The 13,300-nt window shown below is 35.9% G+C and overlaps 1 protein-coding gene across 1 annotated transcript in view; it reads right to left on the bottom strand.

Annotated features, from left to right (window-relative positions):
* Positions 1 to 1,062: 1,062 nt before the first annotated feature.
* The window catches only part of slc6a17 (solute carrier family 6 member 17), a 42,940-nt gene continuing 30,702 nt past the window's right edge, over positions 1,063 to 13,300 (bottom strand). The window contains exons 5-12 of the mRNA XM_007232972.4: positions 12,307 to 12,488; positions 11,517 to 11,627; positions 8,628 to 8,869; positions 6,693 to 6,885; positions 6,411 to 6,603; positions 4,215 to 4,374; positions 3,542 to 3,704; positions 1,063 to 2,285 (exon numbers count right to left, since the gene is read on the bottom strand). Coding sequence (XP_007233034.2) covers positions 1,917 to 2,285; positions 3,542 to 3,704; positions 4,215 to 4,374; positions 6,411 to 6,603; positions 6,693 to 6,885; positions 8,628 to 8,869; positions 11,517 to 11,627; positions 12,307 to 12,488 — 1,613 coding nt within the window. The 3' untranslated portion in view covers positions 1,063 to 1,916. The remainder of the gene's footprint in view (positions 2,286 to 3,541; positions 3,705 to 4,214; positions 4,375 to 6,410; positions 6,604 to 6,692; positions 6,886 to 8,627; positions 8,870 to 11,516; positions 11,628 to 12,306; positions 12,489 to 13,300) is intronic.

The following is a 13,300-nucleotide window of genomic DNA, read 5'->3' as shown; positions in this document are numbered from 1 at the left end:
ACACAATAAGAGGTCTAAAAGCAGCTTTCAGTGCCTTGAACAGGGCTGACTAACCACTGCATCGACTTAGCGACGTAGCGCAGTAGCTAAAGCTACAACAGACAGAAACCCAGTACTGAAAATCCTTACACACACATATATAATATATATATATATATATATATATATATATATATATATATATATATATATATATATATATATAGTACGTATATGTGCTTTATCCCTCCTGCATTCATTAATTACTGGACCCAGTAAGGCTTGCCACACACATATATAATCAGATAATCAATTATGTGACCAATAAACAATAAATCTTTAGTCTTCACTCATTGTCTAAAAGTAGCTGAACCCAGAAGGAATCAACCGACAGGAATGCAACATGAAACTTGGTGGGTAGCTGTGCAAAAATGACAGAGGGTCATCTTCAGTGACGAGTCCTGCTCTTGCCTTGGTGGAGAATATCAATAATCAGTTTGTGGAGAAACCATGATCAGTGGTTTGGTGCATCAATGCCACATTTGCATTGCAATCAGTGGCGCTAATTTTTCTAAACACACACTGTTTCAGCAGGACAATGCTCGTCCACACACTGCTGCCCTCTAAAGAGCCTACCTTGATACTATGCCATGGCCAGCTGCATCACCAGAGCTATTCCAGATTGAAAATATGAATTGTGGGATGTTAACAACACTTATTAACTCACTTATCAACTATCAACCCTGAAGACTCATCTTTTCTAAACTAGTTTCTAAACTAATCATATAAAAAAAAAAAATCGGTACCACTTTAAAATAAGACTACCTTTATAAAGTGTTTAAAAATGGTTTACAATTAAGTTTATTAATGGTTACTAATTAGGTTGTAAATGCCTTAAAAATCATTATTAATTATTAATAATCAGTTATAACACATACGTAGAAAGGGCAACAATATAGATGGCTGTGGGTTCACTATTTGGCAAACAACAGGTCATTGTTGCCCTTTCTACGTATGTGTTATAACTGATTATTAATGACTTTTAAGGCATTTACAACCTAATTAGTAACCATTAATAAACTAATTGTAAACCATTTATAAACGCTTTATAAAGGTAGTCTTATTATAAAGTGGTACCAAAAAATCTCCTAGGGTTCTAAACATGATCAAGCTCTATGTATCTCTTGATCCTAGTCTACAAACTAGCTATGGATATTTTGAATTAACAATGAAGCACTGTTGTAGGGCGTCTGCTAAATACCTCAAATGTAAATATAAATGTAATGTAAATGTAACCCATACTGCAAAATCTGCAGGAAAAAGGCATGTTGGGTTACATATGTGTTTTAAATGTGATACAAAGCTGCTCATATTAGTTTAAATAAAATTGTATTTAATTTATTTGATCTGTTTTTATTTTAATTCCTTCTGGGTGCAACTATGTGAGTATTTGACGATGAGTATATTTGTAGTAGGCAAATCTAGATGTAGAATGTGACCAGGGCAGTCATAGTAAAGCACTCACCAGAGGGCAGAGTGAACCTCTGTCAGTATTCAGTATTGTGAGGATGATTCAGTGTGATCTCTATCCACCCCCTCATTGCTCATTGGTGGAAATGCTTAGCAGCTTTAGTCCAGATGGGTGAGTAGGAGAGAGACACGGTGTTTCAGAATTTACCTTCTGGTGCTTTCCCAGCTAGTTTTAGTGACTTGGTGAATGCAGTTTGTTTTATTTTTTTTTTTTTAACTGTATTCCTGTATTTCATCCTCCTCCCTCCATCCTTTCCTCTGTATGGCTTGAATTAAAGTATGTGACGTATGCTGTGACTTCATCCATCTCCCTTTCTTTTTTTTCCTCTCTCTTCCACCTCCGCTCCTTCCCTCCGCTGCGTCCAGCTCGTCCTCGGTCCCGCTGGGACGGGCTGGTGGGCGGGGCTTCACGACTCAGACTTGGGCGGGGCAGGGTTGGTCTGGTAGCTGCTGCCGTAGCCGCTGATGGAGGTGGAGTTGGTGATGAGCTCCACGGGCGACGTGCTGCCGGGCCCCAGGTATGCGCGGTGGCTGGGCATGGGGGAGGGCGCCTCGCTGGGGTTCTTGCCCAGGATGAAGCGCGTCTCGTCCTCCAGGTTGGACGTGTCCTTGGTCAGGCTCTTGCGGTAGGACACGGACAGCTTGTTGGAGCCGTCGGGCAGCCAGTTGAAGTGGCGGGCGAGGAAGACCAGCGGCAGGGGAAGCATGGCCGTGATGATGAGGGCGAAGCACATCGTCAGCGCCCACGGAGGATAGCTCTGGAACCTCTCTGAAGCCTGGAGGAGGAAAAAAAAACAAGTACACCTTATTCACCTTATTCAGTTTATTCACCAATACAGTCCATAGGACTTCCTTAACCCTAGAACACTAATGTTAAAATTAGTAACACCATCACTAACATTGGGTATACACTGTATGACTGAAGTTTTGGAACCCTTCTTTAATTTTACAACATACAACATCACATAAAATAAAAAAGGTACCATGGATGACCCTATAAAAAAGCAGAAAAAATATTGGAAAAATCAGGTAATCCCTAACAGGTAATGTCATAACAATAAAATAATAATAATGCTGCTGGGAACTTGGTCTTTGTTCCACCCATTCCTGGAACATGTGAGCACCTGATTTAAACACACAAACACACTAACTTAGATCAGGTAAATTACACTCATAAAATATCTTACTCTCTATCACTAACGTCGGATGAAAAGCACCTGAATGCATGCCTCTTAAAAAAACATAGATGGGAGCCCTGAAGCTACACAAAGTCTCATGCAAGTCAGACAGCAGCAACACAATGAAAATGACATGAAAAAATTGTGTGGGTGAAAATCACCTGGCGTTAGCATTCTAGGGTTATAAGAAAAAAGTGCCCTGGTGATCCGTTATAATGGTGCTTTATTCTGCTGGAGGAGTGGAGGGGGGAAACGATAGGCTCATAAATATTCACACATGCAAACATATCACCTCTGATTGGCTAACAGCAGTTTTAAAACACCACAGTGTCTCTGCTGGACTGAGAATAGTCTACCAGCAGCTTCCTGTGGACAGCATCCTATATGGGCAGCATTCTATGACCACTCATGAAGAACTAAAGAATGATCAACACTGTAAACTGTGCAGTAACAGAGGAGCTTCTGTCTCTGAAGACAGAAGGTGGAGCAGCTACTGTAGGTAGGAGTGTGTAATAGAGTGGAGCACAGTGAGTGATTTAACACAGTGTTTAAAAACTCCAGCAGCACTGCTGCAGTATCTGATAACTCTATTCATAATGGAATTTAAATGTATACATAATTTACTGTGCATCAGACATGAAGTATGTGAAAAGTAAAAAAAAAAAAAACACAACACAAAGCTTTAAGACTTTAAGCGAGGGAAAAACATCCAGTATCAGCAGATACTTAAGGAGGCAAAATCATATCAGTGTTAGATTATAAAAATCTGATCACAAAATTAAACCAATGTATTGATGCTTTTTACACTCCTAAGTTTAGAGACAAAGAGATATTTTAATTTTTATTCTACTCACCAGGTCCTGAACCCAGGCATTATATCCAGGTGGACTGATCGCCATCTCCACGACTGAGGCAGAGATGAGCACAATAAGGCAGACTGGAGAGACATACTTCCAGAGGTAGAAGTAAACTCTGTACGGTTTAAAACCCAGCATGTCCTCTAGATCCTGCACAAATCTGAAAAAAAAAAAATCCCCATCAGAATATTCAGGCATTATACAACAATAACAATTTTTTGCAATCGATATGTTGTCCCAGAAATTATTGTGATAAACGATATTGTTGGCATTTTAAGACCATTAAACGGCACTAATATAATGATAACATAATATCTTAACAAATTAATTGGACCCTTTTAAAGACAATAAACTTTCCATTTCTGTTCACGGACCTAATTTTGGAACCCGAAAAGTTCCCAGCTTAAACCAAAGTAAGTTATAGTCATAAATAATATAAATATATACACATTGTTAAGTGCGGAGGCAGGGGAACCGTAGGTGCACCCCACACCATGACGTGTAGCCCCGGTCTGTCGATAATTTCGACGATAAAGTCGATAATTTAATTATAATGTGACAGGCCTACTTGGAACACAGAAATTAAATGTCTCCAGATGAGGAAGTGTTCAGTATTCCTGTAGTTGGACACTTGTCCACAACCTCCATAAACTGATTGTACACTGCGTACCTCTTGGTGCCATATATCCAGGCCACAGACACATTTTCCAAGATGACTACGATAGTGAGAGGCAGGCCGGCGGAGTAGTCATCAAACATGGTGACAAAGTAGTTCCCTGAGCGCTGGACGAACAACAGGCCGCAGAAAAAAGCCACGATACAGCAACCCACTGAGGACACACAGGGATAAAAGGTTTTTAAGGTCTGCCAAAATGTCTTTTAGCATGTTAGTAACCCAAAGCAAAAGAAAAATGGAAATACTGCCTTATTTTTTTTATATTTTCATGTTTTATAGAACAAAATGTTAAATAAAATAAAGATTTTATTTTATACATATATATTATATATATATATATATATAAGTGCATCTCAAAAAACATTTATATCATTGAAAAGCTACTTCATATCAGTAATTCCGTTCAAAATGTAAAACTCATACATTATATAGATGTATTAAACACAGAGTGATCTATTTTAAGCATTTTTTTCTTTTATTGTTGATGATTATGGCTTATGAAAATAAGAATATTATATAAGACCAATTGTTATTTTTGGCAGTGTGGGCAGTGTGCCAAGTCCTGCTGGAAAATGAAATCCGCATCTCCATGATTGTCTCCAAGTTGTCAGCAGAGGGAAGCATGAAGTGCTGTAAGATTTTGCTGCACTGACTTTGGACTTGATAGAACACAGTGGATCAACACCAGCAGATGACATGTCTCTCCCTTTCATTTTCCAGAGGATTTGGCACACTGCCCACACTGCCAAAAGTACCAACTGGTCTTATATAATATTCTAATTTTCTGAGACACTGATTTTTGGGTTTTTATTAGCTGTAAGCCATAATAGATCACTCTGTGTGTAATACATTTATATATATAATTATATGAGTTTCACTTTTTGAACTGAATTACTGAAATAAATCATTTTTTCAATTATGTTACATTTTTTTTTAGATGTACTAGCGTATATAAATGCTAAAAGGCATGTAGAAAAAGCTCAAAAGCAATGTATTAGTACAATACAAAATCTAAGAAATCTATCTATAATCTACCCTGTCAAGCTAAATCATTAAGTCCTGGACATTTTGAATGAGAGTTAAATGTTTAGAGAGTAAAACAAAAGGTTTCATTGTGTTTGGGATTGACCAAGATGCACAAACATTGGGAAACAGTTGTTCATGCTTACTGCCCTCCACTGGAATCTTTAATTTAATAAAGAACACCAACTCCCAAGAATCTCCCACAGCAGTCAAGTGTCTCCAGCCAATCAGTACTAAATGGTAAGATCAGCTTCACCTGAGTTCTAACTTGTTTCAGCTGCAGACTCTGTTTGTCTATATTGTTGCGAAGTATTGCCAACCTGTATTTAAACTGATCAGTTTTTATCAATTTTTGCCTTTTCTTATATTATGAATGCTTTATGAATTATGCTTTTGCCTTGGTGTTTTGTGCTGGTTCTTACTTTGGCTTTATTCTCTGGTTTGTTTTATTTCCTGTTTGTTTCTTTGCCTAGCCCATTATATACCTTTTTGCTATTTATTTATTCTTAACTTTTATTTTTTTTATTATTTTAGTTCTTCTCTTTGTTCTTTATTTTCTTTTTATTTTTTTCCCTTATTTTATTATTATTATTATTATTATTATTATTATTATTATTATTATTATTATTATTATTATTATTATTATGTTTTTTATAGTTTTTTATTATTGTTTTTTAACTTATTTTGATTTTCTTTTATTGTTATTACTATTATTATTTGTATTATTGCTTTTATGTTTTTAGTTCATTTATTTATTTGTATTTTTATTGTATTATGTTAAAGTTAGTTTTAGCCCAATTTTAATTATTTTTTGTTGTATTAATCTTATCTTTTTTTTCATCTTAATTTTTTTCAATTAAACCAAGTTTTATTATAATTGTTATTATTATTTTTTATTCTAATTTTATTTTTTAATCCTTTTTTTATTTACTGATATTTTATAATTAAATTTAACTTTTTTTTTATAATGTCAATCCCTGTTTTTGTAAATGCTCAGCTACATTAAAAATGAGGGTTGCCCTAAATGTGCTTACGAGTCAAAATAAAGGTTGTTTGGTTGATTGATCTTTTTTATTGACTTAAACCATATTTGACCCATATTTTGTGCTCCTTTATGAAGAAAACACTTTTTTAAATTCTGTAACAGCAGTGTATGAAAGCTCTCACCTGTAAGGATCTCTTTGCGGATTTTGAAGGTGTCGAGGATGGGCGTGGTGATGCCGGTCATGGTGCCGATCATGCTGCCCAGGCCGAGGTTAATCAGCATGAAAAAGAACATGACTGACCAGAACGGGGACGCTGGGAAATGCGTCATGGCCTCTGTGAAAGCGATGAAGGCCAGACCAGTGCCCTGAACAGCCTGTAATTAATAAAAACATTAAACAGACCTTTTATTTATGTATAAACTAAAACAGATATGAGTTTTATCTCAGTGGAGAAAGACCTTACCTTATTGAGCTCATTCTCCAGCAGACACTGCTCCAGGCCCAGCTGAGCAAAACTGTCCTCCTTTACAATTTTAATGACTTCATACATCTCTGCGTAGTCTGAGGCGGTCAGGTGGGAGAAGTTGACGTGAGGAGGGATGAGATCATGGCTCAGGACGTTTGAGTTTAAGAGGCCCAAAATCTTTTCTGCATTGCTAAATAGAGAAAAAGGATAGATAAACCATATTAAAGCTACTCTTTACATTTCAAATTATGAAAAATTATCATTAAATCATCCATTACATACAAATATAGCTACTGCTTCAATGCCTAGGAAATGTGACATGAAGTGTAGACTTATTCATTCATTCATTCATTCAATATTCATAATCTTGCTTATATATAATACACTGACATGCCAAAAGTCATGGGAGAGTAGTATGCAAATTGATTATAAAGGGTTACCACAAGAGACAGCTTGGTAATGCCCACACCTGGATAAGTTATGAGGCGTTATCTTGTGAGTTACGTTGAACACTGGCCAGTGTGCTCATGGCAAGGTGACATGAATTACACACTGTAAACCCATATGTTGTTTAAACTGTTTTACATAAAGTCTGTTTTACATAAAACTGGAATTTTCTAAACAATACTCAACTATTTTGATACAATATATCGTGACACAGAAATATCATGATATTAACAATCCATATCGTGATAATAGGGCTGTTCTGTCTTAAAAGTAGTCTATTATTTACTGTGAAGCTTTAGGTTTATTTATTGTATAATTGGTTTAGTTTGCAGTTTATATGCATGCACTAAATATTCTGCAATATTTTTTGCTGCATTATATTATTTTATGCTATATTATTTATTTTGCCACATTATGATTATACTGTTTTACTATTATACTATATTCCTGAAATTAATTAATTATTTTAGTTTTCCTATATCGCCAAGTATATCGTTATCGCAAAAATACCCTGAAATATCGTGATATTATTTTAGAGCTATATCGCCCACCCCTAGTGAGCACATATTCATTTAAACTTATAATAGCTGAGTTTAGTCTGTTGCCATTGGCAGCTTCTTTTCCATTGGCTTCTGTCACAATCTATTTGCATACTGGGTGTGTCCAACAGTTTCTGACTAACACTCACCATCAGTGTGTAGTGATTCACCCTGAGCTACATTAGAAATAAATCAAGTTCCCCTTTAGTTGTAATAACTTGATGTTTTAATTTATGCTAACTCAAGTTTTCATTCCCCGTTACTTAACGTTTTTAAAGCAAACTGGTTTCCTCAATATTTTTAAGTAACTAAAAAATTTTTTTAAGCAAACCAGCTGCTTTAAAAAAGTTAAGTAAAGTCAACTTATCTGGCCTTAAAGTATAACAAAAAAAAAGTTAAATCAATTTCCCCTTAAGTTGTAATAACTTGATTTTCTAAGTTATGCTAACTTAAATTTTCATTATCCATTACTTAACTTTTTTAAGGCAACCGGTTTCTCAAAATATTTAAATAAAAAATTCAACTTATTTGGCCTTACAGTGTAGAGGAGGAAGTTGGGATGAGGTCTGATAGGGATGATGTCACATAAGTAGAGGGAATATGTCATAGAAGGCTAATATTACCACTAACAGTGGACAGCACAGCACAGTGGGTATAAGTAAGTACAAATAAGTAACAGAATTATCATGTATTATCACGACATTTGAAATATATATACCATATATTACTGCTGTCAGGCAAACGCCATTTTTTGAACCCAATTTTTAACAGAATTTTAATCTGGCATTTTTTTTACTAAAATTCAATATAATCTCTGTACACTGATTTCCAGTAAATATTAAGGAGTTTGTAAAATTTCCATTTTGAAGATACAAGGTTTGTGCATGACAGTGGCAATATATTACACAGTATTTACAGGCAGCTTCAGAGAGAGAGAGCCACTCACTCGACCACGCATTTCTCATTCAGGATGTTGGCCTTGAATCCGAGCACAGCAAACACCACCAGCGTGGCTAAAATGGAGGTCAGGAAGTTGATGACGGAGACCAGCACTGCATCAAAGTGGCAGTTATTGTCCCGCTTGTTGTAGCTGGAGAAAGCAATCACTCCACCGAAACCCAGACCCAGAGCGAAGAACACCTGAGTGGCAGCCTCGCGCCACACCTGCGGCTCCAGCATGATCTCCAGCTGCAGAGGTACACGATGAAAAAGAACATGTGGTCAGTTTGCAGATGAACCAGGTTCTAAACCTGCAACGGTGCTGATTTATGTCCATTTCTGAACCCTGAATGAAGCATAACCCATACATGGCCATGATGCTTTAGGTTAGGGCTGGGGAAATAATCAGAACATTTTTAGAAATTTTAAGAACTTTCTATTGACGTAATATTGACCATGACCATGATAAGAAGAATATATATATATATATATATATATATATATATATATATATATATATATATATATATATATATATACAGCTCTGAAAAAAAATATATTTTCTGCTTTTGTTTGGGTGGAGATTAGGCACCCTTCAACTGCATGCTATTTATATACAGCTCTGGCAAAAAAATAAGAGACCACTTAATGATGTTTTTCCTTAATCTTATCAAATTGAAAATCTCTGGAATATAATCATTAGGAAGATGGATAATCACAAGACATCAAACCAAACTGAACTGCTTGAATTTTTGCACCAGGAGCAGCAAAAAGCTATTCAAAAACAGTGTGTAAGACTGGTGGAGGAGAACATGCCAAGATGCATGAAAACTGTGATTAACAACCAGAGTTATTCCACCAAATATTGATTTCTGAACTCTTAAAACTTTATAAATATAAACTTGTTTCCTTTGCATTATTTAATGTCTGAAACCTTGAGCCTTTTCAAATTTTTTTTGCAAATAAATGCTTTAAATGACAATATTTTTATTTGGAATTTGGGAGAAATGTTGTCTGTAGTTTATAGAATAAAACAATGTTCATTTTTACTTAAACATAAACCTATAAATATATACAAAATCAGAGAAACTGATTTTGAAAACTGAAAAATGTCAGAGCGGTATATATGTATATTTATTTACTGTTCTTTAAAAACATACTACTGCATGTGCAATCAAAAACCATAAAAAATAATTGAAAGGGACTCTACTAAATACTAAAGGTAAATGAAAAATCATTAATTTATCATAGTTGAGATCAAAAGTTCAATTAATTGTGATCCTGAACTACATTAAGCATTATGTAAAACTCTTGGCTCCTACGACTCTTGTTACCATCCTGAGTCAGTTTCCTCTGGCAGGAATAATTTATTACTGTAAAATTAGACCCCAGTATCTACTTATAGTCCCCTCCTTAGTACCTCATTTATCAGACCCCTCCTATGACCCGTGCTCCGCTCGGACACGCATGAGTAATGACTAATACATTCATCTCAGTGTGAATAAGCGTGTAACTACACTCAGCTCTCCAGCAGGGGGAGATACAGGTTAAAGTGATGAGCTCTGAGAGAGAGAGAGAGAGAGAGAGAGAAAGAGAGAGAGAGAGAGAGAGAGAGAGAGAGAGAGAGAGATAAGGTGGAGGATGTAAAGCTTTGGATTCAGCCCTTTTTGACTACTTAAGCCCTGCTGGAACTGCAGCATAATGAGTGCCCTTGCCTCTCTGCTTAGAGGTGTGGAAAAAACCCTCAGTCCTCTGATTAGTTTTAAGTGCGAATTTGTGAGTCTGCTCAATTATATATGCAGGGTATCTGCAGATCCTTTAGAACGCTTAAAAAATATAGCAATTATATTAAAAAATATTTTATTTATCTTCTGAAGTTCATAAAACGGCACTGAGAACTTTGAAAGTTGAACCAGGTACCAATTATACCACCTATTGAGCTGCTAGTCAGCTGTATATCCCCCATTACTAGTGATGCCTCAACACCAGGAGGGTGACGACTAGCACATGCAAAGTCAGCCTCCGCCTCTTTTCCAACTGCTGCTGATGCAGCATTGCTCAGTAGCATCACAGCGCACTCGGAGGAAAGCGCAGCGACTCGGTTCAGATACACCAGCTCACAGACGCTTTGAGCTGATCGACATCACCCTTTGGAGTGATGGAGGAAAAAGAGTGCCATCTAACCACCCAGAGAGAGCAAGGCCAATTGTGTTCTCTTTGGGCTCTGTCAGATGCTGGCAAGCTGCATAACCGGGATTTGAACCAGCAATCTCCTGATCATAGTGGCAGCGCTTTAGAATGCTCAACCACATGGTGCCTCACAGGTAATTTTTTTTTTTTATGAAAAAGATAGGAGCTGGTGGAGCTGGAGTTGGCAAATATGGAAAGATGGCAGAATATGGGGATTATTCATTTTGAAATCTGTTCCCCTATCCTACCTATTCTTTTTTCCTTTTTGTTTCTATTTTTTGTTTAATATATATAGTATAAGACTATAAGATGTTTCTTAATCTTTATTCAGGGAAAGAAGACCACAGTCTAGATGACATGAAAAATAATAATAAACCTGTTTTATTTACTATATGTGTATAGAGTTTTACAGGCATTCCCAGTGAATTTTATATGATGTTTCCTGTTTTTATTGTCATGTGACTTCATGAAAAATTATTTGAAATAAATGCAATAAATGAATCCTCCCTTTTTCATCAGATAAGACTTTAGTCTGCAGTTTTATAGAAACTAATAACAAATAAAACAAATAAAAAAAAATTCTGTATTTTTACAAAAAAGACTGTTGCTATGCAGATACTGTATTAATCTGTCAAATGCAAGAAAATTATGAAACTAAATGTTGTTTTACAGACTGTTGTTTTTACAGCGTGTGTACTTTTCTTACCTTAGGGGTGAACATGTGGGCGATGCCGTCCACAGCGCCTTTCAGAAACATTCCACGTACCAGGAAGCAGAAGAGCACCACGTATGGAAACAGTGAGCTGAAGTACATCACCTAAACACAGGATGATTGATAGACACAGAGAAAGATTTTCACACTTTATAAAAAAAATGTACCTAACACTACTTATAAATTTTTTAAATAACAAAAGTTAAGACACTTGTAATCATCAAATATTTTTTAACTAATATCTAATTCATTATTAATTACAACATTCGCATGCATTCCAATTTAGTCATTTTAGTCCTATACAGCTGTATATCCACTATCACTACTGATGCCCCAACACCAGGTGGGTGAAAACGAACACATGCCTCCTCTGATACTTGTGCTGATCGACATCACCCTTTGGAGTGATGAGGGAAAAGAGCGTCATCTACCCACCTAAAGAGAGCAAGGCCAATTGTGCTCTCTCAGGGCTCCGGCAGCTGATGGCAAGCTGCATGACCGGGATTCGAACGAGCAATCTCACGATCATAGTGGCAATTTTGGCAAAACCAAATTTAGTAATGTTTATTAATGTATTAACTAGTGTCAACTAATAATTCGTTGAGATATTTATTACTGTCGTAAGCACTGTTAATTATGACCCTTATTGTAAAGTGTTACACTACAAATTTTCTTATCACATTAATTTTTACACCATTTAAATGACAGGATTAATAGGAGGTCAGGATTAATATTAATGATTGAACTGCGGTGTACCTTCACAGTCTACAGGAACCACACTGACCTTCCCTGATGACTGGATGCCCTTAATAACAGCCAGACAGACAATGATCCAGGCTCCCAGCAGAGACAGGGTCATCCTCCAGTTGAGCCCCCCACTGTCTGCGATGGTGCTGGTGATGTTCAGTGTCTCTCTGTACCAGAAGTAGGTGGTGGCAGAGCTCTTCTCGCACTCCGGCTCCACGTCTGCTCAGGCAGAAAAAAGACAAGAAAACAACTGCACTGCATCACTGTACCGAATATCACACAGCTGCTGATCTGAGTTCAGATCATATAACACGCACTTACATTCCCGGCGTCGTGTAGCCTTCGATTCTAATGTGATCCAATTACCAATAGTCTGTTTTGTGCTTACTGGAGTATTACAGCATCTAACAATAACAGACTTTATTTATATACTACCTTTCATTCATTAAAAAACAGAGTAATGTAAAGTATGTTACAGTTTAATCAGTACTACACTTTAAACAGCAGTAAATAGAATATGATTACATAATAAAAATAAAAAACGTGGACTGATTTTGTTCTTAAATAGAGATACTATGATATAGTTTATAGGTGGAAAAATGTTTATAGGTGGAAAAAGAGAAATTCTATTACAATATATTAATGTGATTTGTATTGGTGAAATGTATTTTGATGATTGGTGAAATGCTCTTTCATGTATTTATATACATTGTATATACAAACAAGTGAAATTATTAAACACCCTTGTCTTTTTTAATACATACATTTAAATATAGAGACATTTGGTTTTTATTTTCAATAAATGTAGGTATTATACAATACCAGTCAAAAGTTTGGACACAGCCCTTTTGATGTTTATTTTCTTTATTTTTATTATTTCCTAAATTTGTAGATTAATATTAAAGATATTTAAAGATATGAAGCAACGCATATGCAGTTATGAAGTAAACAAAAAATTATTTTTTATGTCAAATCGTTTTTATGTCAGCGGGTTTTTATGTCAGATCTTTGTGAAGTCCAAACACTTTTTT

This window comes from Astyanax mexicanus, chromosome 12 (assembly GCF_023375975.1).
Source record: "Astyanax mexicanus isolate ESR-SI-001 chromosome 12, AstMex3_surface, whole genome shotgun sequence".
Classification (NCBI taxonomy): Eukaryota; Metazoa; Chordata; class Actinopteri; order Characiformes; family Acestrorhamphidae; genus Astyanax; species Astyanax mexicanus.
This window is presented reverse-complemented; position numbering and strand designations above follow the sequence as displayed.